Below are 27,334 nucleotides of genomic sequence, written 5' to 3'. Positions count from 1 at the left end.
GGTGGATATGAAGTTAGTCATAATTGCACTGCTCTAAAGGTTAGTTAACATGCCCAAGTTTCAGTAATGAAAATATGGAACATATTCAAATGGCATGGTTCAGCTTTATTGTTACTCTTTTGAAACAAGAATCCAAAAAAGAGTTTTCAAACTTTAAACCATCTCCAATAGAAATGTCAAGGCATTTCAACTGAACATAAATTAACACAATTATCTAGCTCTCTGTGCGGTTGCACTTTGGTAAAGTCATACTGACATTCAGAATTGTATCATTAAAAACACGGCAAAATTGGAAAATTGCCTACACACACTTGGCTGAGATACAAGATTGTGAACAACTTGCACTGTGACACTACTTTAAGTTTTCAGAAGAAAAACTTGTAGCGCTGAATGAGAATTCCCAGCAGTGAACAAAGCAGGATGTTTGTAGCTGATGAGGGTTAGGTTTAAACTGCCATTCCCGTTTCCTCCTCAGACTTCTTCTGAAGAAAAATCTGAACCCAGAAAAAATTCTTGCATTTTATGCCTGAAAGTTATATCATTTCCATAGAATTGTTCAGAGGGCACAGGGAGAAAAGCTGAGATGAGTATCCTGTAATTTATCCTAAATTCTAGCTCTAATGTCAACTTGAAATAGTCTCCAATATTTACACGGAGAAATGAAAGTTCTGTTGTCGTCAATCTATTTCTTGGTCAGAGGGGTTGGAGCACTGAAAACTGTCCGAGGCCTAGGAGACTGCCAAGCCTTTTCTCTTCTCCATTTAAAAAAGTCAGAACTGAAAATCAACAATCCAGAATGTAGAAATTCCACCTTGCTCCTCTTAGGCAGGCTTCAACTGACCATATTAAAAATACAGTACTTAGGTACTTCAACTCTGGAAAAACCCATCAAACCTGCATTTGCTGACTTTGAAACTAACTTCCACTGGAGATGGAAAATGAACTACTGAAATACGACGAATTGGCGCTAGGCCCGTTTTCAGGAGGAAGAATTACTAAGTCATTTGAACTTAACAGCAGCTGACTCTTTAATAACACATCTGTCATAAAATTCATTCTCGGGATGGTTTTCCTGCAGCCAGAGACTCACCGAACAATTTTCTCCACTTAAAGAACATCGCTCCCTTCAAAACTGAACTGCAGTTTACTGTGGGTAACAGTCTTGCCTCCTCTTTTCCGCCTCTTCATCGTGTGTTCGATCGCTTTTCGTACTTCTCCTGGCTGTTCCGCTTCCTGGGAGGAGAAGGGCAGACCCTTTGCCGAGGAGGGACGTTGGGCTTATAAGGATGAGTTCTATGTTTCTTTGGGTTTTCTTCTTCCTCCTTCCTGCCCGATCGGGATTCCTCATTGTCTCTCTTCAGCTCGTGGTCTTGCTCTTTCTGGGAGGGCAGTGTGTTTTTAATTGTGTTGATCAGAAATCTTTTATTGGCACCGGCGAGGGGGCACTTCATCCTACAGAAAAAGCCACAAAACAATATCAGGAGACAAAGCACCTTCCCAACAGAAAACATCTTCTACGCCTGAATATCAAAATTGGATATTTTGAATTTTGAGGCGAAAGATTAACCCCTTTCTTCAGGCTTTCAGCTTTCCTTGTATGCCACCTAGTGTAAACTTAGAGTAAAGTGGGCCACGAAAAAAAAAAAAGAGAATATTCAAGACCTTTGGCTTTTATCTCTGAGTCTGTCTGGACAACTGCATTCCTGAAACTGCAGCACATTAATGCAATCAGGAAGGCACACCTGGTCCACAGTCCTTGTAAACCGACATTAAAGTGCATGTCCGATTAGCCGCATCTTTAAACATCTTATCCTTAAGTAAAATTCCCAATCTATCCAAATCTGTGGTTCACATAGAACACTCGTAACATATTCTTTGGGGAAATCACAAAAATTCTCCAAAGAGCCCCTCCAGGATGCTCAAGCAATATTCATTCATTCAATCGTATTTATTGAGCGCTTACTGTGTGCAGAGCACTGTACTAAGTGCTTGGGAAGTACAAGTTGGCAACATATAGAGACAGTCCCTACCCAACAGCGGGCTCACAGTCTAGAAGGGGGAGACAGACAACAAAACAAAACATATTCACAAAATAAAATAGATAGAATAGTAAATATGTACAAGTAAAATGGAGTAATAAATATGTACAAATATATACAGATGCTGTGGGGAGGGGAAGGAGGTAAGGTGGGAGGGATGGGGGGGAGAGGAGGGAGGGGGCTCAGTCTGGGAAGGCCTCCTGGAGGAGGCGAGCTCTCAATAGCTCTCAATATGATTTAGTAGGCCTAGATATTCTAAAAATGTTATTCTAACATTACATCAATTATTTTTTGAAAAAATGATGAAAATTCCATTTAAGAGCAGTTGACTTCCCAGCTCATTGCATTTCCTGTTTCCCACTTTTTAACCTTGTAGCCTTTCCTTTTCAAAAGCTTATTTTGTTTTCTTGAGCAGGCTCTGGGCTTTGTTTCCCATAAATTGTAGATGTGGTGGGAGCTAGGGTAAAATAACTTCACCCAGCAAAGGAGGAAACAGTTGACCAGTGATGCCCTATTTTCTTATTTTTAGCTTTTTTAAAAAATGGTATCTGTTAAGCACTTACTATGTGCCAGACACTTTACAAGCGCTGGGGTAGATACAAGATAATCAGGTTGGACACATGGGGCTCACTGTCTCAATCCTTATTTTACAGATGAGGGAATAAGTTTATGGACTTGCCCAAGGTCACACAGTAAACAAGTGATGGAGTGGGGATTAGAATCCAGATCCTCTGATTCCCAGGCCTGAGCTCCCCACACTCCCCAACATACACACACTCTCTCTCTCCCCCCTTCTCTACCGGATCCCATCTAGCCAGTCTTAAAGTAAAATGGAAAAAAAAGCAGCGTGACCTTGTGGATAGAGCCTGGGAATCAAAAGGACCTGGGTCCCAATCCCGGTTCTGCCACTTGCTGTGTGACATGTGAGACATGCTGTGTGACCTTGAACAAGTCACTTCACTTCTCTGTGCCTCAGTTCCTTCATCTGTAATATGGGGATTAAGACTGTGAACCCTATGTGGGACAATGGATTGTGCTCAACCTGAGGAGCAGCATGGCTCAGTGGAAAAGAGCCCGGGCTTTGGAGTCACGGGTCATGGGTTCAAACCCCGGCTCTGCCAATTGTCAGCTGTGTGACTTTGGGCAAGTCACCTAACTTCTCTGTGCCTCAGTTACCTCATCTGGAAAATGGGGATTAAGACCGTGAACCCCCCGTGGGACAACCTGATCACCTTGTAACCTCCCCAGTGCTTAGAACAGTGCTTTGCACATAGTAAGTGCATAATAAATGCCATCATTGTTATTATTATCTACCCCAGTGCTTAGCACAGTGACTTGGCACATAGTAAGCGCTTAACAAGTACCATGAAACCGCCCCCCCAAAACCCACCTGCACTATATGTAACTGGCCCAGGACTCCCCCCACCCTCTTCAAACCCATGAGGGTCAGTGAGAGGTGGTGGTGGGGAATAATAATAATAGCATTTAAGTGCTTACTATGTGCAAAGCACTGTTCTAAGCCTTGGGGAGGATACAAGGTGATCAGGTTGTCCCACGTGGGGCTCACAGTCAATCTCTATTTTACAGATGAGGTAACTGAGGCACAGAGAAGTGAAGTGACTTGCCCAAAGTCACACAGCTGACAAGTGGCGGAGCGGGGATTTGAACCCATGACCTCTGACTCCAAAGCCCGGGCTCTTTCCATTGAGCCACGCTGCTTCTCTTCTTTGTAGCTGACTTTGTAGCTGAAGTGAGGAATGCTGGGTGTCGGCCAAGGGGCAGATTATCGATCATCATCATCAATCGTATTTATTGAGCGCTTACTATGTGCAGAGCACTGTAATGCCATTCGATCTAATGCCATTCAAACCTCACCCAGTTGGGCAGGGGACAAGGGGTTTCGCTGAGCAGCAGCAGGCATGTGGGAAGGCGTCGTTCCATGCAGCTGGCAATGGAAACCTAAGAGGTGACTCAGGATGGGAGAGAAAATAGGAAAGGGCAGAAGCAGAGCGGGCCACACAGGAAAGTGGTTTCCACGCAAATCAGTCAAGTATTGAGCACTTACTATGTGCACAGCAATGTCCTAAGCGCTCAGGAGAGTACAATACAGACAATTCCCTGCCCATAATACATTCTAGAAGATTCAAAGCGTTGACAGGGAGGGAACTCTGCGAACTCCAGCTTCGACACTGCCTAAATCCACAGTCCTTCCCTGTCATGGATGGGGGCCTGAAGAATTATCATTATTCTCTTAACACTTCTTGAGTCAGGCCAAACCCTACACATGCATCCTCCCCGCCTGCTTCCTTCTCCTCCCCAATGACAATTAAAAATACATGCTTAAAATGTGTGAAGCCCTGTGTTAAGCATTGGGAAGGATGCGTGGATACATTGGTACTTTGTCAAAATCAGTACACTCAATTCTCCTAGAACGCGTTGCAGAATCCTGCTCTAAGGAAAGCTTGCACTGTAATAATAATAATAATATTTGTGGTATTTAAGTGCATATTAAGAGTTCGGGTGTACAGAGTAGTGTTCACCCATCCTGATGATTTGTGGTCACGCATCAGCAGTTGGACAATTCATTCATTCATTCATTCAATCTTATTTATTGAGCACTTACTGTGTGTAGAGCACTGCACTAGGCGCTTGGGAAGTACAAGTCGGCAACATATAGAGACAGTCCCTAACCAACAACGGGTTCACAGTCTAGAAGGGGGGAGACAGACAACAAAACAAAACGTGTAGACAGGTGTCAAATTTGTCAGAACAAACAGAATTAAAGCTATCATCATCAATCATATTTATTGAGTGCTTACTGTGTGCAGAGCACTGTACTAAGCGCTTGGGAAGTACAAGTTGGCAACATATAGAGACAGTCCCTACCCAACAGTGGGCTCACAGTCTAAAAGGGGGAGAAAGCTATATCAATCAGTCATATTTATTGAGCGCTTACTGTGTGCAGAGCACTATATGCACATCATTAACAAAACAGTAAATATGTACAAATAAAATAAAGTAATAAATCTGTACAAATATATATTCAATCGTAATATAAATAAAGCGGGCCAAGCCCAGACAGGGCTCCCACTGTCAGATGAATGATGCCTAATTTCCTAGCTGCAGTCAGCTGCTCTGGGCACAACACTGTACGAAGTTCCTGGGAGTGTACAGCATACAAGATCTCTGCCCTAAAGGAGCTTACCATCTAGCAGAAAGCACTCGCTTTGGGAGAACTGAGTACAGAGACATAAAAATCTGTTTATGCTTGGTTTGAAGATAAGGCCAGCAATGAGAGAGGGAGACTGTGTGTGTGTTTGTAGGGGGGATGGTGGGGAGACTGGGGGCTGAGTGACCAATGGTTCTGACAACAATATGTACATCCAAAGACCGGCTTCTGTGGTAGAATAAAAGCAGCCAATGTCTTTGAGGGGATGCTGAACAAACTGAAAGCCCCCCTCTAAATTTCCTTACTTGCTGGGTGGGAGGGAGAATGCTTTCACATGGCGGTTTGCACTTATAGCCGGCTGTGGCATTCAGATAGCGCTGCTGCCATCATCATTCATTCATTCATTCATTCAATCATATTTATTGAGCGCTTACTGTGTGCAGAGCACTGTACTAAGCGCTTGGGAAGTCCAAGTTGGCAACATACAGAGACGGTCCCTACCCAACAGTGGGCTCACAGTCTAGAAGGGGGAGACAGAGAACAAAACATATTAACAAAATAAAATAAGTAGAATAAATATGTGCAAGTAAAATAGAGCAATAAATACGTACAAACATATATACATATATACGGGTGCTGTGGGGAAGGGAAGGAGGTAAGGCAGGGGGGATGGAGAGGCGGAGGAGGGGGAGAGGAATGAGAGGGCTCAGTCTGGGAAGGCCTCCATCATCAATCATCCTTACTGAAGGCACATCTCCTCGGCGCTTAGTACACTGCTTGGTACTATTCTATTGATTTTATTTTGTTAATATGTTTTGTTCTCTGTCTCCCCCTTCTAGGCTGTGAGCCCACTGTTGAGTAGGGACCGTCTCTATATGTTGTCAACTTGTACTTCCCAAGTGCTTACTTAGTACAGTGCCCTGCACACAGTAAGCGCTCAATAAATACAACTGATTGATCTCCTCCAAAACACCTTCTCACACTAGGCTTCCCTTTTCCTCTTCTCCTCCTCCCTTCTGCATTACCCTGACTTGCTCCCTTTGTTCTTCCCCCCTCCCATCCCCCCAGCACTTATGTACAGATCTGTAATTTTGTCTCCACCTTCTAGACAGTAAGCTCACTGTGGGCAGGTAACATGTCTGTTTACTGTTGTGCTATACTTTCCCAAGGACTTGTACAGTGCTCTGCACACAGTAAGTGCTCAATAAATACAAATGAATGAATGACTCCCCAGGGGTGGTCATGGCTGAAAAGGCTGGTGTGATTGACAGCCATAAAGTTGGTCCTTTGCTGGGCTGTGGCATCTGTAGCACTTGGCCCCGTTTAAATCCTGCCTCTAAAGTTTCACGACCTTTGCGAATACCGTGTTCGATTAGGGCCGCCCGCCACGCCAGGCGCCATCGGGAATGTTACCGGCAGGTACCGGGCCCCCGCAGACACATTCTCCTCCTTCCCAGCTGTCTCCAAAAGGGGGTCTCCTGACTCCTCTTAAAACCTAACCCCCCTCCAAGCATCTTGGACCCCATCCCCCTTGTCACTTCTTAAAAAGATTCCCTCTCCCCTCCCCTCCCTTACCGCTCCCTCCAACCTTTCCGTCCCCTTTGGCTTCTTCTCTTCGGCCTTTGGAAGTCCATGTCTTCCTCCTCCAGAGAAAAACTCGATCCCCACCGCTCGCTCCAGGTGCTATCAACTCATCTCCCTGCCCTCCTTCCTGTCGAAACCACCTGCTGCCTCCACCTCCTCCCCGCTTGCAATTAATTAATTAATTCAATCAATCATATTTATTGAGGGCTTACTGTCACTGTACTAAGCACTTGGGAAGTACAAGTTGGCAACATATAGAGACGGTCCCTACCCAACAGCGGGCTCACAGTCTCGATTTTTTTGCTCTTTCCTGTGACCCTCTGTCCAATCACATCACTGTTTTGCTTCAGTGTACCCCTTTTCACAATTCTGATCTCACCCACAGCTCTAAAATAACATCTGTGGAAAATGAGGCAGAGTCAGTGTCCTAAAATAATGATAATGAGGATAATAATAGTGGTATCTGTCAAGCGCTATGTGGCAAGCACTGGACTAGATACCTGATAATCATGTAATAATAAATAATAAATTAATAAAAATAAATAAAAATAAAAAATAAAAAATAAAATAATAAAAATAATAATTTTGGTATTTGTTAAGCGCTTACTGTGTGCCAAGCACTGTTCTAAGCACTGGGGGAAATACAAGGTAATCAGGTTGTCCCACGTGGGGCTCACAGTTTTAATCCCCATTTTCCAGATGAGGTAACTGAGGCACAGAGAAGTGTCAAAGTCACACAGCTGATAAGTGGCGGAGCTGGGATTAGGACCCATGACCATGTAATAATAATAATGGCATTTATTAAGCGCTTACTATGTGCAAGGCACTGTTCTAAGCGCTGGCAGTATACAAGGTGATCAGGTTGTCCCACAGGGGGCTCACAGTCTTCATCCCCATTTTACAGATGAGGTAACTGAGGCCCAGAGAAGTGAAGTGACTTGCCCAAAGTCACACAGCTGACAAGTGGAGAAGCCGAGATTTGAACCCATGACCTCTGACTCCCAAGCCCGTGCTCTTTCCACTGAGCCACGCTGCTTCTCAATGATTTAGAAACCTACATTTTCAATTCAAAGGCTTTAATAAACCCATATAACAATAGTTTTAATTAAGATCACAGACCTCATAGGGATTACAAGTCCTAATTGTCTACTGTTGGAGACATTAAAGATCTAGAAAATGGGTTACAACAGGCCCCAGACCACATTAGGGGCCTCTCTGAGGGGCAATTTCAAAAGCTCTTCTCTAGGCAAAGTTGGCATTTTCAAAAACGGGACATCACCCATGTTATACGGGCACAAAACATCGTGAGACGAGGTCAAGCGACTGCCACTTTGTAGAAGTTGCCCAATTTGGCCAAAATTGTCCCGCAACTAGGGTGACTCTCCGAGGGCTCCTTAATGCTTCCCTTCCCGCGTTGCTCCAGAGCTGTTGTGTTCCCAGGTCTGTGATAATCCGCTCTGCTTGAAAATGACAAAGGAAAAGGGAAAAGCTATTTTCTCTGTTCTTGAGTCTTGCTGCCCTGTGGCCTTTGTCAGCTTTCCCAGTACGTATGACCATATCCCTCAGACCCTATGATCTGAAGCATCAATTTAACGTGCTTTGAGGGTCAGGTGGCAGGAGCAGAAGGCGAAACGGCCTCTGAGGTGACCGGAGAAGACCCCTCACTTGGGCCACTGATGTCTGTGAGCCGCTCGGGTTGCTACCGTGAGGAGGTTTGAGCTGATATCTCAGCCCATCGGGGCCCCTCTTGTCAAGAATAGCTTCTCCAGTGATCCCTCTTTGAAATACATCCAAGCAGCTTCAGAGCCAGAGTGTCACTTTCCTTTTAGAGGAAGAGAAAGACGAGCACCCGATGCTCATTTTCTTCAGTTCCGTAATCTCTTCTTGTCCCACCTCACCGGGGGAGAGAATTCATCTGGGAGTCCTTTGGTGGCCAGGGACCATGTCTAATTCTTACCTTGATATGTTTCCCTAGCGCTTAGCATAGTGTTTTGCCCAGAATGAACACTTAATAAATACTATTACTACTATAGCTGCTGCTACTAGAGCTTGCCTCCAGCTCACCCACAGGGAATAAATCCACTCGCATACAACACTCTTGGTGATTTTTAAAAAGCAAGTCACAGAGGAGCTCCGACAGCCCCAAGGCCTTCTACTTCATGCTCCATTCTCCCGAGGAGAAGCCAGCAATATTCTCCTCCAGTGGGATAATACGGAGTTAAAAAATAATTACAACTGAATGAACATGTGTCCCAGGGCTATGAAGTAGAAATGCAGAAAGAAGAGTGGGATAAATGGGAGTAAAAGACTCTTTCCACCAGGCCACGGGAAGCAGCGTAACCCAGTAGAAAGAGCACGGACCTGGACGCTGCCCCTTAACTGCTCTGTGCCTCAGTTTCCTCAACTGCAAAATGAGGAATACCTGCCCTCCCTCCTACTTAGACGGTAAGCCCCATATGGGACAGGGACTGCATCTGACCTGATTGAACTTGTATCTTCCCCGGTGCTTAGAACAGTGCCTTTGACCCACAGTAAGCACTTAACAAAAGAGCATAATTAAATAGCGAGCCACGGCACACTTAGCGATTCTAATGTTCATGGATTGGCCCTTTCACTCCGGGAAATTTGTCCAAAGATGCAGGGGATGGAGGCATTCTACATTTTGAATCTAGAAATAATCCAATGTAGGCAAGAAAGCAGACTCTGGGCCATTCTTTCTCTTTCTGCCGGTCTTTCTCTGTCTTCCCCCTTTTTTTCCCACTTAATTTTATGGTATTTGTAAGCACTTACTATGAGCCAAGCACTGGGGGTAAATGCAAGTTACTCAGGTTGGACACAGTCCACGTCCCACACGGAACTCACAGTCTTAATCACCATTTTACAGATGAAGTAATTGAGGCATAGAGAAGTGAAATGTCTGCCCAAGATCACTTGGCAGAGCCAGAATTAGAACCCAGGTCCTTCTGACCCCCAGTTCCATGCCCTACTCACTAGGCCACACTGCTGCTTCCCTTCCTCCCCTCCCAGGAAAAGGCTCTCCAGTCTCACTATTTAGAGAGACAGGACCTCAGGAGCAGGATTGCAGTTCCCACCCATTCCCAGTTACTTCCCACCCATTCCCAGTTAATTCCCACCCATTCCCTGCTACTCCCGCCTGCTCTCTTCTCCTCTCATATATGGCCTGAAAGTGAGTAAACACAGAGAAGAGGTCTCTTTTCAAAATGATTTATTATGGTATTTTGTGTGGCTGAAATGCACACCCAAAGTAACCAATCTGCATTGTTAGGTGTTGATCTGCAGAATAATGCATTTGCTTTTTCAAGAGCAGTAGTCATTTTCCCCCCTCAAAATTATCTGCAAAAACATTCTAAAATTAGGTAATTCTTGATCTACAGATCAAGGCCCCTTGGGGGGAAAAAAAAATCACACAAACTCAGATGGAAATCTATTATTCTTGTTAAAATAAATGGGAAACTACTCAAAAAGGCCGGGGAGGGGAATCACATTCCAGATGGAAGTCTGCAGGTAACTTTTTGCCAGAGCAGAGAGAACTATAACTACACCGGAAAAGAAAAAACACTGGAATGGAAATGCTTTCTGCAGCTTAATGTTTCAAGCTCACATAAGAAATTTTTCCTTTAAAATTTATTTGCCTCGCTTTAGATAAAACCTCACTTTATTCTAGGGGTTGGCCCAAACGCTTGCGCAGACACACACAAGTATGTAAAAAAGTGTCGCCATTCAGGTTCCATAGTCAGTCAATTGTGTTTATTGAGTGCTTACTGTGTGCGAAGCACTGTTCTGAGCGCTTGGAAAAGTACAATATAACAATAAACAGATACATTCCCTGCAGGCTGGCTCGGAAAGGTCCACCCAACTTGTACTTCCCAAGCACTTAGTACAGTGCTCTGCACACAGTAAGCGCTCAATAAATATGATTGATTGATTGATTGATTGAGGAGGGGAAAGGGCAACAGATTTGGCCCCAAGGAGAGAAGTCACGGGCTAAACTAGCTTCATTAAAGGTGGGGCCGGGGACATATTTCCAGTCCTCCATACTGGTTTTGCCTCATCCAACTCTAGATAATGGTGGTGAAGCCAAGAATAGATAACTCAAGGCATGCATCATACGTACAGTGCTCCGCACATATCAAGTGCTCAGTAAATACCGTTGATTGATTGATTGATAAGGCCTAGGAGAAAAGGGAGAACTAGTGGGAAATCTGAGGCAAATAATCCAAATTCCCCCTCTCTCTTGTTCCGGGGGGCAAAAACCGTAATCGGCTTCTCATGTTAGGATAGGAATACGGGTCACAGGTGCTAACTGGAGGTGGGTGCCACAGGGTTATTGTGAATTAACCAGAACAAATCTCGGGTGTAAAGAGAAGGAATCCTGTGAGAGGGACCAAACTAATAGCAATAACGACGGTGGCGGTATTTGTCCAGCACTGTACTAAGTGCTTGGGAAGTACAAGTTGGCAACATATAGAGACGGTCCCTACCCAACAGTGGGCTCACAGCTACTCTGGTTGAATCATTTGAATAGATTCAGTCAATATGCTACATAGAACAAGAAGGGGAAGTGTATGTCAGGTATTTGGGTTTGCGATAAAGGGGTATAAATGAGGAGCTTTCAATGCCAGGACTGTACGTACAGCTCAAACTCCATTCAGCTCAGAAATAGGAAAAAAAATCAACACAACCAAACCGAAGGACCATGAAATACCGAGGGAGTTCCGATCGTATCACTATTAGAGAAGCAGCGTGGCTCAGTGGAAAAGAGCCCGGGCTTTGGAGTCAGAGGTCATGGGTTCAAACCCCGGCTCCGCCACTTGTCAGCTGTGTGACTTTGGGCAAGTCACTTCACTTCTCTGTGCCTCAGTTCCCTCATCTGGAAAATGGGGACTAAGACTGTGAGCCCCCCGTGGGACAACCTGATCACCTTGTAACATCCCCAGGGCTTAGAACAGTGCTTTGCACATAGTAAGCACTTAATAAATGCCATTATTATTATTATTGTGGAGTACAGCTCTTTGAGATTGTTAAAAACACATAAAAAAATTAAAGTATGAGTAAATTTTGATTTTTTAAAAATTCTAAGTCAGTGCATTACATCACTTAATACCGAAATGCCTGAAGGACTAAGAACAAATCTTTGTGTGGCCTAGGGGAAACAGCATGGGCCTGGGAATCAGGAGACCTGGGTTCTAATCTTGGCTCCGCCACTTGCCAGCAGGGAGACCCTGGACAAGTCACTTAACTTCTTTCTGCCTGTTTCGTGATCAGTAAAATGGAGATTTTCTCCCTCTCACTTGGACTGTGAGTCCTACTTGGGACAGGGACTGTGTCTGACTTGATTATTCTTGTCTCTACCCAAGGGCTTAGTCCAGTGCCTGGCATGTAGATCTTATCAAATACCATTTTTTAAAAAATGTACTCCAGCTGAAAAACTATTTTTAAAAAATCTAATCCATCGGCTTTGGAGTCCGAGGTCATGGGTTCGAAGGGCTCCGCCACATGTCTGCTGTGTGACACTGGGCAAGTCACTTAATTTCTCTGAGCCTGTTACCTCATCTGTAAAACGGGGATTAAGACGGTGAGCCCGACGTGGGACAACCTGATCACCTTGCATCCCCCCAGCGCTTAGAACAGTGCTTTGCACATGGTAAGCGCTTAACAAACGCCATCATTATTAATAAGCTTCTTTTTCTGCCATCTTTTCCATCACACTCAACAAACAATACTCCCAGGGTTTGCTGAGCCTAAATAGCAGTTCAGAACTCCAGTGTCACTGTTGACACTCTCACCCTGCCCGATGTCCCAAGGGCCACTGTGTGCTGAATTGTGTGTCCGTATTGTGACCACGTTGGCCACAGCATCCCAAGGCCCCGATGGCCCACAGACCGAGGGTTTTCGGTTTAGGATGCAGCTTCCCGCCTGCCCCGTGGGGCAGCCCCAGGGTGCTTCCTCAGTTTGCTCAGGACACGCGCACGACTGCCTGCCGTGCTAACCCATTACCCACTCATGAATTCCAAGCTTTAAATTCAGGGCAAGTTATCTAGATGGAAAGGAAACTCTTAAATTCTTTGGTTATTTAGGAGTCTGGAAAAACATTTCACCTCTCTGAAATTTAATTTGCCCCATTAGTGTAATCGCTGCACCTCACCCTCGTCTCCTGACTCCTCACCCACCCTGGGTGGCCTGGAAATCCCACCCTCTTCATATCCGACTTCATACTTCAAGCGCTTAGTACAGTGCTCTGCACACAGTAAGCGTTCAATAAATACGATTGATGATTGATGATGATCTGACCTGCACCTTCGTAGCCTTATTAAAATCACATTTCCTCTAAGAGGCTTTCCCTGACTAAGTCCTCAGTTCCTCTGCTCCCTCTCCCTTCTGCATCACCCTTGCACTTGGATTTGTACGCTTTATTCACCCTCAGCCACACAGGACTTTATGTACCTCTCCGTAATTTATTTATTTATATTAATGTCTGTCTCCCCACCTAGACTACAAGCTCTCTGTGTGCGGGGAACGTGTCCACCAACTCCGTTATATCGTACTCTCCCAAGCGCTCAATAAATATGATTGAATGATCTTGCAGAAGTGGTTTTGCTTCTGGGGCCCCCTCCCAAGTGCTCAGTTCAGTAACTCAGCACTCAGATGGCACTTAGAGTAGGGACCGTCTCTATATGTTGCCAGCTTGTACTTCCCAAGCGCTTAGTACAGTGCTCTGCACACAGTAAGTGCTCAATAAACACGACTGATTGATTGATAGTACAGTGCTCTGCTTACAGTAAACGCTCAATAAATACGATTGAATAAATAAATACAATTGGTTGACTGAACTGTTGTGTAATGAGCACTGATAGAGCTCTGGGGCACACCAACATGAGCGGTTACAAAATTGTGAACAATCGTTCTTTATATATTCTAATATGCAAATATTTGCTCATTTCCTTGGGGTTTGTTGACAACTTACCATCCCATTGGTCCCATTGTTTCAGCTCTGGTTTTCCCACGCTTTGCCTCCTTGAGAAGTTCTTCTACGGCCTTCCTAAGTGTGAACAAAAGGGAAGATATGAAAAACACATCCACCCACCAGGTTTTAAGGTTGGCCGTTGAGAAATAGGGGTGAAAACAGGGTGGCCCATCGCCTGGTACTACACTGTGTTACTAGACTGCACTGTCAGTCTGGTTTTCGGCTTCCCTGTCTCCGCTCTGGGTCGGATTCAGGCCCGGACCCCTTCGTGCCACCTTCACTCCTAAGTGATTGAAGGATGAAGGATACGTCTTTGAGTAGCCTAGCAGAAAGAGCATAGGTCTGGGTGTCAGAAGACCTGGGTTCTAATCCTGGCTCTGCCACTTGCCGGGTGGGAGATCCTGGACATGTCACTCAACTTCTCAGTGCCCGTTTCCTGACCTGCAAAATGGACCTCCAAAACCCCCCCGTCCCCCTCTCCATCCCCCCTATCTTACCTCCTTCCCTTCCCCACAGCACCTGTATATATGTATATATATTTGTCCATATTTATTACTCTATTTATTTTACTTGTACATATCTGTTCTATTTATTTTATTTTGTTAGTATGTTTGGTTTTGTTCTCTGTCTCCCCCATTTTAGACTGTGAGCCCACTGTTGGGTAGGGACTGTCTCTAGATGTTGCCAACTTGTACTTCCCAAGCACTTAGTACAGTGCTCTGCACACAGTAAGTGCTCAATAAATATGATTGATTGATTGAGATGAAATACCTATTCTCCCTCCCACTTGAATTATGAGTCCTATTTGGAACGGGGGCTACGTCTGACCTGATTATTCTTCGCTGCTGAACTGGGCAGATTGGGCCTTGGGCCTGGGGGGGGATCCTCCCCCATTTTCCCTACTGAGAGCTCACCTCCTCCAGGAGGCCTTTCCAGACTGAGCCCCGTCCTTCCTCTCCCCCTCCTCCCCCTCCCATCCCCCCTTACCTCCTTCCCCTCCCCACAGCACCTGTATATATGTATATGTGCTTGTACGTATTTCTCTATTTGTCCATATTTATTCTATTTATTTTATTTTGTTAATATGTTTTGTTCTGTCTCTATCTCCCCCTTCTAGACTGTGAGCCCACTGTTGGGTAGGGACCGTCTCTATATGTTGCCAACTTGGACTTCCCAAGCGCTTAGTACAGTGCTCTGCAATCAATCAATCGTATTTATTGAGCGCTTACTGTGTGCCGACAGTAAGTAGGTCTGCACACAGTAAGCGCTCAATAAATACAATTGAATGAATGAACAGAACCCAGCTAATACTGTTTCCAGCACTGAGCGATGTTAGGAAGCAGTTGAGGAAAACCCCACTTTTGGCTGGCGCTGCAGGGAAAATTTGGAGGGAGGAAGGCTTCCCTCTCTCTCAGGTATTAATTCACCCACTGAGAGGGAAAGCGATGGAGACAGAAAGAAGCCGATAAAGAGAAGAGAAAGCCCAGACCTTAGGGTCTCCATAAAAGTCTTTGCAGGTTTCAACTAGTTACAGAGCCTCTCGTTCTCTCCCGGATAGAGCTGTCCTTCCAGTTTGAGGATTACACTCTTGATGGGGAGATTTCCACCGTGTGTAGGTGTGACCGAAGAGTCACGCACAACCGACCATTTTTTCCGCACTAGACTGTCACAACTGCCACCGTCGCTGCCAGATATCAGCTTTTATTCTGCCCCTTTGGGAATCCTACCTCCCCAGAATATCTGCTCTAAGAGTCAGGCTCACAGCACTTATGTCCCTATCCTGTTACCCAGCCATTCCCTGATCTGTCATTTATTTTAATTCCTATCTACCTGACTAGATTGAAAACTCTTTGAAGCCAGGAAGGGTCAGGAAGAAGAGGCCAGGCCTGGGACTCGGAGGACCTGGGTTCTAATCCCAGCTGTGCCACTTGTGCGCTGGGTGGGCAGGTCACTTATCTTCTCTGTGCCTCAGTTGACTCATCTATAAAATGGGGATTAAATCCTACCCCCTCCGACCCTGTGAATCCCAAATGTGTATGTATGTTTGTACATATTTATTACTCTATCATCATCATCATCAATCGTATTTATTGAGCGCTTACTATGTTCAGAGCACTGTACTAAGCGCCTGGGAAGTACAAATTGGCAACACATAGAGACAGTCCCTACCCAACAGTGGGCTCACAGTCTAACTTGCCCAAAGCCACCCAGCTGACAAGTGGCGGAGCCGGGATTCGAACCCATGACCTCCGACTCCAAAGCCCGAGCTCTTCCCACTGAGCCATGCTGCTTCGTCGTTATTATAAAGCGGACCCCCCCCGCCCGTTAAAAAGTTCAACGAGGGGCCGGCCGAGCATATCTATTCTATTTATTTTATTTTGTTAGTGTGTTTGGTTTTGTTCTCTGTCTCCCCCTTACCTCCTTCCCTTCCCCACAGCACCTGCATATATGTATATATGTTTGTACATATTTGTTACTCTATTTATTTATTTTACCTGTGCATATCTATTCTATTTATTTTATTTTGTTAGTGTGTTTGGTTTGTTCTCTGTCTCCCCCTTCTAGACTGTGAGCCCGCTGTTGGGTAGGGACTGTCTCTATGTGTTGCCGACTTGTACTTCCCAAGCGCTTAGTACAGTGCTCTGCACACAGTAAGCGCTCAATAAATACGATTGATTGATTGATTGACAAGGGACTGTGTCCAACCCGATTATCTACCCCAGAGCTTAGTGTCATGCCTGGCACTCGATAAGGGCTTAATACCATAATTACCAAATCCATTGTACGGTATGTACGGTACTCTCCCAAACAGTAACACGGCTCTGAATATAGCAAGCGCTCAATAAAAACCGTTGACTGATTGATCGAATGAATGCAAACCCATCGTGTCTGCTGATGGTGTTTCTTTCTAGAACACAACTAAGCTGGGCTGAGTTTCAATTTCATTTGATTCGAAGCTGTTGGAAAGAGCACGGCGTTGGAAGTCAGGAGACCTGGGTTCTATTCCTGGCTCCTCCCCTGGGATGCTGTGTGGTCTTGGCAAGTCAAATACCCTCCCCGGGACTCAGTTTCCTAATGTCTAAACTGGGGATTAAATACTGGTTCTCCCCCTCAGATAGTGAGTTCCAGGTGAGTAAGGGACTGTGTCAGATCTGATTGCTCTGTACCCACCCCAGCATTTAGCACAGCGCTTGACAAAAAGTGGTTAAAAAAAATCAGGGGGTACTTCACTGTACCGATTCTGTTTTATTTTAATAATAATTATGGTATTTGTTAATTGCTTACTATGTTCTAAGCGCTGGGGTTGGTACAACCCACGTGGGATTTGTCCCACGGGGGTCTCACAGTCTTAATCTCCATTTTACAGAGGAGGTAACAGGCACAGAGAAGTTAAGTGACATGCCCAAAGTCACACAGCTGACAAGCGGCGAAGCCGGGATTAGAACCCACGACGTCTGGCTCCCAAGCCCGGGCTCTTTCCACTAAGCTACGCTGCTTCTCTTTTTACCTTCCCAAGCTTCTAGTTTAGTGTTCTGAACACAGTAAGCACTCAATAAATATGATTGATTGATTGTATCTTTTTTGTGTTCCCGGTCAGTCAATCGTATTTACTGAGTGCTTACTGTGTGCAGAGCACTGTACTTAGCGCTTGGGCGAGTACACTATATTCATTCATTCAATCGTATTTATTGAGCACTCACTGTGTACAGAGCACTGTACTAAGCGCTTGGGAAGTACAAGTCGGCAACATATAGATATAACAATAAACGGACACATTCCCTGTCTGGTTTCTCCCCCAGTTCCTCCCTATATGCTCCAGTCTACCCCAAGCAGCTGCTTGGGTATCCTGCTACCCATCATCAATCAATTGTATTTACTGAGCGCTTACTATGTGCAGAGCACTGTACTAAGCGTTTGGGAAGTACAAATTGGCAACATATAGAGACAGTCGCTACCCAACAGTGGGCTATTCTCGTCATTGTTCTGGGTGGATTGACTGCATTCCAAGATCTTCTTGTTTATCTTCTGTTCTAGCCATTGTTATTATTACATTCCAAGATCTTCTTGTTCATCTTCTGTTCTAGCCACTGTTATTAATTATTACATTCCAAGATCATCTTGTTTATCTTCTGTTCTAGCCATTGTTATTAATTATTACATTCCAAGATCATCTTGTTTATCTTCTGTTCTAGCCATTGTTATTAATTATTACATTCCAAGATCATCTTGTTTATCTTCTGTTCTAGCCATTGTTATTAATTATTACATTCCAAGATCTTCTTGTTTATCTTCTGTTCTAGCCATTGTTATTAATTATTACATTCCAAGATCTTCTTGGTTATCTTCTGTTCTAGCCATTGTTATTAATTATTACATTCCAAGATGTTCTTGTTCATCTTCTGTTCTAGCCATTGTTATTATTACATTCCAAGATCTTCTTGTTTATCTTCTGTTCTAGCTATTGTTATTATTATATTCCAAGATATTCTTGTTTACCTTCTGTTCTAGCCATTATTACATTCCAAGATCTCTTGTTTATCTTCTGTTCTAGCCATTGTTATATGTATATATGTTTGTACATATTTATTACTCTATTTTACTTCTACATATCTATTCTATTTATTTTATTTTGTTAGTATGTTTGGTTTTGTTCTCTGTCTCCTCCTTTTAGACTGTGAGCCCACTGTTGGGTAGGGACTGTCTCTATACGTTGCCAACTTGTACTTCCCAAGCGCTTAGTACAGTGCTCTGCACACAGTAAGAGCTCAATAAAGGTGATTGATTGATTGATTGTTATTAATTATTACATTCCAAGATCTTCTTGTTTATCTTCTGTTCTAGCCATTGTTGTTATTACATTCCAAGATCTTCTTGTTTATCTTATGTTCTAGCCATTGTCATTATTACACACAGGTGATATTGATGAAACCGCTCAAAAAGTTAGATGAAAGGGAGCCAGAGACCCTGGGTTCCCATCCCCGCTCTGCCACTTGCCTGCTGTGTGACCTCAACTTCTCTGTGCCTCAGTTTCCTCGACTGTAAAATGGCAATTAAATACCCATTGTCCCTCTTGCTTAAACTGGGAGCCCCATGTAGAACAGGGACTGTATCTGACCTGACTGTCTCTACTCCAGTGCTTAGTACAGTGCCTGGCACATAGTAAGCGCTTAACAAATATCACAGTTATTATTAAATCCAAATCAATCAAATCACACCCCCTCCCTGGCCCCGCCCACACCAGGCCACACCCTCCTCCTTGGCTGTGCCCAATCAAGTCACAGCCTCCCCCTGGCTGTGCCCAATCAGGTCACACCCTCCCCCTGGCTGTGCCCAATCAGATCACACCCTCCTCCCTGGCCCCGCCCACATCAGGGCACACCCTCCTCCTTGGCTGTGCCCAATCAAGTCACAGCCTCCCCTTGGCCGTGCCCAATCAGGTCACACCCTCCTCCTGGCTGTGCCCAATCAGATCATCACCCCCTCCCTGGCCCCGCCCACATCAGGCCACACCCTCCTCCCTGGCCGTGTCCAGTCAGGTCACACCCTCCTCCTGGCTGTGCCCAATCAGATCATCACCCCCTCCCTGGCCCCGCCCACATCAGGCCACACCCTCCTCCCTGGCCGTGTCCAGTCAGGTCACACCCTCCCCCTGGCTGTGCCTAATCAGATCGCACCCTCCTCCCTGGCCCCGCCCACATCAGGCCACACCCTCCTCCTTGGCCGTTCCCAATAAGGTCACAGCCCCCCCCGGCAGTGCCCAATCAGATCGCACCCTCCTTCAAGGCCCCGCCCACATCAGGCCACACCCTCCTCGGCCGTTCCCAATAAGGTCACACCCTTCCCCTGGCCCCGCCCACACCAGGCCACACACTCCCCCTGGCCGTGCCCAATCAGATCGCACCCTCCTCCCTGGCCCCGCCCACACCAGGCCACACCCTCCTCCCTGGCCGTGTCCAATAAGGTCACACCCTCCCCCGGGTCGTGCCCAATCAGATCGCACCCTCCTCCCTGGCCCCGCCCACACCAGGCCACACCCTCCTCCCTGGCCGTGTCCAATCAAGTCACACCCTCCCCTGGCCGTGCCCAATCAGATCGCACCATCCTCCATGGCCCCGCCCACATCAGGCCACACCCTCCTCCTTGGCCTTTCCCAATCAGGTCACAGCCTCCCCCTGGCCGTGCCCAATCAGGTCACACCCTCCCCCTGGCCGTGTCCAATCAGGTCACACCCTCCCCCTGGCCGTGCCCAATCAGATCGCACCCTCCTCCCTGGCCCCGCCCACATCTGGCCACACCCTCCTCCCTGGCCGTGCCCAATCAGATAATAATAATAATAATAATACTGATGGTATTTGTTAAGCGCTTACTATGTGCAAAGCACTGTTCTAAGTGCTGGGGGGGGAATACAAGGTAATGAGGTTGTCCCACGTGGGCCTCACAGTCTTAATCCCCATTTTACAGATGAGGTGACTGAGGCTCAGTTAAGCGGAGCAGGGATTCGAACCCATGACCTCGGACTCCAAAGCCGAGGGTCTTCCCATTGAGGCACGCTGCCCAATCAGATCACAGCCTCCTCCCTAGCCCCGCCCCAATCCGGCCCCACCCTACGGAGGCCCCGCCCACCCCGCCCCGCGCCAATCAGGCCACACCTTCTTCTCTAGCCCCGCCCACCTCCCCCTGCCCGCGCCAATCAGGCCCCGCCTCCCTCCCCCCCCCCCGCGGCCGTTTCTCCCCCTCCCCGCCGGTGTTAAGGCCCCCCCCCGCCCCCGGCCCCGTGTGCGCGTGCCCGCGGCGCGCGCCCTGGCCGCCCCGGCCGGCGGGGAACGACGGCCGCCATTACCTCTCCAGCTCCTCGTCCTCGGCCATGGCGGGCGAAGGGGCGGAGGAGGAGGAGGAGGAGGAGCCGCGGCGGCGCGGCGGCGAGGACCGGCTGAGGGGGCGGTGCCTCGTCCTCCTCCTCCCCTTCCTCCTCCTCCCCTTCCTCCTCCTCCCGCGTGCCTTGGGCACGCCCCCAATCCCCGGCCCGGCTCCTCCAGGACGCCCTCCCGGATTAAGCCCCACTTTCCTCATCGCCCCCTCCCTGACTTATTCATTCATTCATTCATTCATTCATTCATTCAATCGGATTTATTGAGCGCTTCCCGTGTGCAGAGCACTGGACTGAGCGCTTGGGAAGTCCAAGTCGGCAGCATCTAGAAACGGTCATTCATTCATTCATTCATTCATAGTCATTCATTCATTCAATCGTATTTATTCATTCATTCATTCATTCATTCAATCGTATTTAGTGAGCGTTTCCTGTGTGCAGAGCACTGGACTAAGCGCCTGGGAAGTCCAAGTCGGCAGCAACTAGAGACAGTCATTCATTCATTCATTCGTTCGTATTTATTTATTCATTCATTCAATCGTATTCATTCATTCAATCGTATTTATTTATTCATTCATTCATTCATTCAATCATATTTATTGAGCGCTTCCCGTGTGCAGAGCAGTGGACTAAGCGCTTGGGAAGTCCAAGTCGGCAGCATCTAGAAACGGTCATTCATTCATTCATTCAATCGTATTTATTCATTCATTAAATCGTGTATATTCATTCATTCATTCATTCAATCAATCATATTTATTGAGCGCTTCCCGTGTGAAGAGCACTGGACTAAGCGCTTGGGAAGTCCAAGTCGGCAGCATCTAGAAACGGTCATTCATTCACTCATTCATTCGTATTTATTTATTTATTCATTCATTCAATCGTATTTATTCATTCATTCCTTCATTCATTCAATCGTATTTAGAGAGCGCTTTCCGTGTGCAGAGCACTGGACTAAGCGCTTGGGAAGTCCAAGTCGGCAACATCTAGAGATGGTCATTCATTCAGTCGTATTTATTCATTCATTCCTTCATTCATTCAATCGTATTTAGAGAGCGCTTTCCGTGTGCAGAGCACTGGACTAAGCGCTTGGGAAGTCCAAGTCGGCAGCAACTAGAGACGGTCATTCATTCATTCATTCAATCGTATTCATTCATTCATTCAATCGTATTTATTTATTCATTCATTCATTCAATCGTATTTATTGAGGGCTTCCCGTGTGCAGAGCAGTGGACTAAGCGCTTGGGAAGTCCAAGTCGGCAGCATCTAGAAATGGTCATTCATTCATCCATTCATTCGTATTTATTTATTTATTTATTCAATAGTTTTTATTCATTCATTCATTCATTCAATCGTATTTATTCATTCATTCCTTCATTCATTCAATCGTATTTAGAGAGCGCTTCCCGTGTGCAGAGCACTGGACTAAGCGCCTGGGAAGTCCAAGTCGGCAGCATCTAGAAACGGTCATTCATTCGTTCATTCAATCGTATTTATTTATTCATTCATTCATTCAATCGTATTTATTCATTCATTTATTCAATCGTATTTATTGAGCGCTTCCCGTGTGCAGGGCACTGGACTAAGTGCTTGGGAAGTCCAAGTCGGCAACATCTAGAGATGGTCATTCATTCAGTCATATTTATTCATTCATTCATTCATTCAATCGTATTTATTGAGCTCTTCCTGTGTGCAGAGCACTGGACTAAGCGCCTGGGAAGTCCAAGTCGGCAACATCTAGAGACGGTCATTCATTCATTCGTTCAATCGTATTTATTCATTCATTCATTCAATCGTATTTATTGAACGCTTCCTGTGTGCAGAGCACTGGACTAAACGCTTGGGAAGTCCAAGTTGGCAGCATCTAGAGACGGTCATTCATTCATTCAATCGTATTTATTCGTTCATTCATTCAATCATATTTATTGAGTGCTTCCCGTGTGCAGAGCACTGGACTAAGCGCCTGGGAAGTCTAAGTTGGCAGCATCTAGAGAATGTATTTATTTATCTCTATTTATTTATTTATTCTCTATTTATTTTATTTGTACATGTTTATTCTGTTTATTTTATTTTGTTAATATGTTTTGTTCTCTGTCTCCCCCTTCTAGACTGTGAGCCCACAGATGTTGCCAACTTGTACTTCCCAAGCGCTTAGTACAGTGCTCTGCACACAGTAAGCGCTCAATAAATACAATTGAATGAATGAATGAATATGATTGAATGAATAAATGAATAAAAAGGAGGGAAAACAGAACTGAGGCAATCAATCAATCAATCGTATTTATTGAGCGCTTACTGTGTGCAGAGCACTGTACTAAGCTCTTGGCACTGAGGCACTGAGCAGTTATTTGCTCCGGGTCACACACAAGCTTTTGGCAGATCCAAAAGCGCTTAGTCCAGTGCTCTGCACACAGTAAGCGCTCAATAACTACGATTGAATGAATGAATGAATGAATAAATAGGAGGGAAAACAGGAGAACTGAGGCACTGAGAAGTTATTTGCCTAGGGTCACACACAAGCTTTTGGCAGATCCAAAAGCGCTTAGTCCGGTGCTCTGCACATAGTAAGCGCTCAATAAATACGATTGATTGAATGAATGAATAAATAGGAGGGAAAACAGGAGAACTGAGGCACTGAGAAGTTAGTTGCCCCGGGTCACACACAAGCTTTTGGCAGATCCAAAAGCGCTTAGTCCAGTGCTCTGCACACCGTAAGCGCTCAATAACTACGATTGAATGAATGAATGAATGAATAAATAGGAGGGAAAACAGGAGAACTGAGGCACTGAGAAGTTATTTGCCTAGGGTCACACACAAGCTTTTGGCAGATCCAAAAGCGCTTAGTCCGGTGCTCTGCACATAGTAAGCGCTCAATAAATACGATTGATTGAATGAATGAATAAATAGGAGGGAAAACAGGAGAACTGAGGCACTGAGAAGTTAGTTGCCCCGGGTCACACACAAGCTTTTGGCAGATCCAAAAGCGCTTAGTCCAGTGCTCTGCACACAGTAAGCGCTCAATAACTACGATTGAATGAATGAATGAATGAATAAATAGGAGGGAAAACAGGAGAACTGAGGCACTGAGAAGTTATTTGCCTAGGGTCACACACAAGCTTTTGGCAGATCCAAAAGCGCTTAGTCCGGTGCTCTGCACATAGTAAGCGCTCAATAAATACGATTGATTGAATGAATGAATAAATAGGAGGGAAAACAGGAGAACTGAGGCACTGAGAAGTTAGTTGCCCCGGGTCACACACAAGCTTTTGGCAGATCCCAAAGCGCTTAGTCCAGTGCTCTGCACACAGTAAGTGCTCAATAAATATGATTGATTGAATGAATGAATAAATAGGAGGGAAAACAGGAGAACAGAGGCACTGAGAAGTTAGTTGCTCGGGTCACACACAAGCTTTTGGCAGATCCAAAGTGCTTAGTCCGGTGCTCTGCACACAGCAAGCACTCAATAACTATGACTGACTGAATGAATGAATAAATAGGAGGGAAAACAGGAGAATTGAGGCACTGAGAAGTTAGTTGCCCCGGGTCACACACAAGCTTTTGGCAGATCCCAAAGCGCTTAGTCCAGTGCTCTGCACACAGTAAGTGCTCAATAAATATGATTGATTGAATGAATGAATGAATAAATAGTAGGGAAAACAGGAGAACTGAGGCACTGAGAAGTTATTTGCCCCGGCTCACACAGAAGCTTTTGACAGATCCCAAAGCGCTTAGTCCAGTGCTCTGCACACAGTAAGCGCTCAATAAATATGATTGATTGAATGAATGAATAAATAGGAGGGAAAACAGGAGAACTGAGGCACTGAGAAGTTAGTTGCTCGGGTCACACGGAAGCTTTTGGCAGATCCCAAAGCGCTTAGTAAATCACGGCTCCGCCAACTGTCAGCTGTGTGACTTTGGGCAAGTCACTTAACTTCTCTGTGCCTCAGTTACCTCATCTGTAAAATGGGGATGAAGACTGTGAGCCCCCCCATGGGACAACCTGATCACCTTGTATCCTCCCCAGCGCTTAGAACAGTGCCTTGCACATAGTAAGCGCTTAATAAATGCCATTATTATTATTATTAGTAGCACAGTGCTCTGCACACAGTAAGCGCTCAATAAATACGATTGAATGAATGAATAAATACGATTGAATGAGTGAATGAATGAATGAATGAATGGGGAATCAGGCGAGTGACGCGGGCAGCCTCGGAAAGGGGCGGGGCGAGGAAGGGGCGTGGTCTTGGTGGTTCCGCCCCACCCGCCCTTCCGCTCTCTGATAGGCGGAGCCGCCAGGGGGGACACGCCCCCCTCCCCCGCCCCTGGGCGGTTTCCGATTGGCCGAGGCGGCGGCGGCCCCGCCCCTCCCCGCCCCGGGGCGGCTTGTGATTGGCCGAGGCGGCCGTCGGCTCGGCGGCGCTCGCCCGCGGGGAGGCGGCGGGGGCGGTTGAGGCGGTCGGGCAGTCTGGGCTGGACTTGGGCGCCGGCCGGAGGGCGCCGCGGAGGAGGAGGGCGGCGACGAAGAAGGAGAAGAAGAAGAACGGGAGCCCGGCAGCGGCAGCCCCTTCCCCTCCCCTCCCCTCCCCTCCCCTTCCCGGTGAGTAAGTTTTCCCCGGGCCCGCGCGGGGGTCCTGGGGAGGGCAGCCGCCGCCGCCGCCGCCGCCCTCGTGCTCCTCGCCTTCTGCAGTCAGAAGGCTCCCGTTTCCCTCCCCGTGCTCCTCTCCTGCCCAGTGTACTGTCCTCCTCCTTAGGCAGAGGGGAGCCCACTTTCTCCTTTCCCATGCCCCTCTCTTTGGGCAGAGGGGAGCCCCCACCTTTCTGCCCAGTGTCCTCTTCCCTAGGCAGAGGGGAACCCACTTTGCTCTTTCTCTCTTTGGGCAGAGGGGAGCTCACTTTCTCCTTCCCATGCCCCTCTCTTTGGGCAGAGGAGAGCCCACTTTCTCCCTTCCCATGCCCCTCTCTTTGGGCAGAGGGGAGCCCACTTTCTCCTTTCCCATGGCCCTCTCTTTGGGCAGAGGGGAGCCCACTTTCTCCTTTCCCATGCCCCTCTCCTTGGGCAGAGAGGAGCCCCCACCTTCCTGCCTAGTGTCCTCCTCCTTAGGCAGCGGGGAGCCCAATTTCTCCCTTCCCATGCCCCTCTCCTTGGGCTGAGGGGAGCCCACTTTCTCCTTTCCCATGCCCCTCTCCTTGGGCAGAGGGGAGCCCGCACCTTCCTGCCTAGTGTCCTCCTCCTTAGGCAGAGGGGAGCCCAATTTCTCCCTTCCCATGCCCCTCTCCTTGGGCAGAGGGGAGCCCACTTTCTCCTTTCCCATGCCCGTCTCCTTGGGCAGAGGGGAGCCCCCACCCTTCTGCCCAGTGTCCTCCTCCCTAGGCAGAGGGGAACCCACTTTCTCCTTTCCCATGCCCCTCTCTTTGGGCAGAGGGGAGCCCACTTTCTCCTTTCCCATGCCCCCTCTCCTTGGGCAGAGGGGAGCCCCTACCTTTCTGCCCAGTGTCCTCCTCCCTAGGCAGAGGGGAACCCACTTTCTCCTTTCCCATGCCCTTCTCCTTGGGCAGAGGGGAGCCCACTTTCTCCTTTCCCATACCCCTCTCCTTAGGCAGAGAGGAGCCCACTTTCTCCTTTCCCATGCCCCTCTCCTTGGGCAGAGGGGAGCCCACTTTCTCCTTCCCCATGCCCCACTCCTTGGGCAGCAGGGAGCCCCCACCTTTCTGCCCAGTGTCCTCCTCCTCAGGCAGAGGGGAGCCCACTTTCTCCTTTCCCATGCTCCTCTCTTTGGGCAGAGGGGAGCCTCCTCCTTAGGCAGAGGGGAGCCCACTTTCTCCTTTCCCATGCCCCGCTCTTTGGGCAGAGGGGAGCCCACTTCCTCCTTTCCCATGCCACTCTCTGGGCAGAGGGGAGCCCCTGCCTTCCTCCCCAGTGCACCCATCCTTGATCATAGGGGATCCCCTCTCTTCCCCCCCCCGTGCCACTCTCCTTGGGCAGAGGGGAGCCCCCACCTTCCTCCCCAGTGCACCCCTCCTTGGGCAGAGGGGAGCCCCCCATCACCCCTAGTGTACCCCTCCTTGGGCAGAGGGAAGCCCCCCTCATCCCTCCCCAATGCCCCTCTCTTTGGGCAGAGGGGAGCCCCCCATCTCCCTTAGTGCACCCCTCCTTGGGCAGAGAGGAATCCCTCTCCTCCCTCCTCAGCACCCCTCTCCTTGAGCAGAGGGGAACCCCCACCTTCCTCCCCAGTGCACCCCTCCTTGGGCAGAGGGGAGCCCCTTTCCTCCCTCCCCATGCCACTCTCCTTGGGCAGAGGGGAGCACCCCATCTCCCCTAGTGCACCCCTCCTTGGGCAGAGGGGAGCCCCCCCTCATCCCTCCTTATGCACCACTCCTTGGGCAGAGGGGAGCCCCTCTCCCCCCTCCCCAGTGCCTCTCTCCTTGGGCAGAGGGGAGCCCCCACTTTCCTCTCCAGTGCCCTCCTATTTGGGCAGAGGGCAGCCCCCTCTTCCCTCCCCAGTGCACCCCTCCTTGGGCAGAGGGAAGCCCCCCACCTCCTCCAGTGCACCTCTCTCCTTGACAGAGGGGATCCCCCCACCACTCTCCCCAGTGCACATCTCCACAGGTAGAGGGGAAGACCCTGCCAGCCCTCCTGACACCCCCTCCCCTGCCCCCGGGGGTCCTCTCCTCACCTCCACCCCTTTACTTCT

General features: G+C 47.5%; 1 protein-coding gene across 1 annotated transcript; it reads right to left on the bottom strand.

The window, feature by feature from the left end:
- Positions 1 to 84: 84 nt before the first annotated feature.
- Positions 85 to 20,661, bottom strand: POLR1D (RNA polymerase I and III subunit D). The gene is made up of 3 exons (XM_038762169.1): positions 20,619 to 20,661; positions 13,778 to 13,852; positions 85 to 1,452 (listed from the first exon to the last, which is right to left on the bottom strand). The coding sequence occupies exons 1-3, from the start codon at positions 20,642 to 20,644 to the stop codon at positions 1,185 to 1,187; spliced, it is 369 nt and encodes a 122-aa protein (XP_038618097.1). The 5' UTR covers positions 20,645 to 20,661; the 3' UTR covers positions 85 to 1,184.
- Between the last annotated feature and the right edge of the window lie 6,673 nt (positions 20,662 to 27,334).

This window comes from Tachyglossus aculeatus, chromosome 20 (genome assembly GCF_015852505.1).
Source record: "Tachyglossus aculeatus isolate mTacAcu1 chromosome 20, mTacAcu1.pri, whole genome shotgun sequence".
Classification (NCBI taxonomy): domain Eukaryota; kingdom Metazoa; phylum Chordata; class Mammalia; order Monotremata; family Tachyglossidae; genus Tachyglossus; species Tachyglossus aculeatus.
This window is presented reverse-complemented; position numbering and strand designations above follow the sequence as displayed.

Coding starts and splice junctions, on each gene's coding strand:
- POLR1D (XM_038762169.1), bottom strand. CDS start 20,644: ATGGCCGAGGACGAGGAGCTGGAGAG. Junction 13,853..20,618: donor GAGGACGAGGAGCTGGAGAG/GTAATGGCGGCC, acceptor GTTCACACTTAG/GAAGGCCGTAGAAGAACTTC. Junction 1,453..13,777: donor ACAATGGGACCAATGGGATG/GTAAGTTGTCAA, acceptor CTTTTTCTGTAG/GATGAAGTGCCCCCTCGCCG.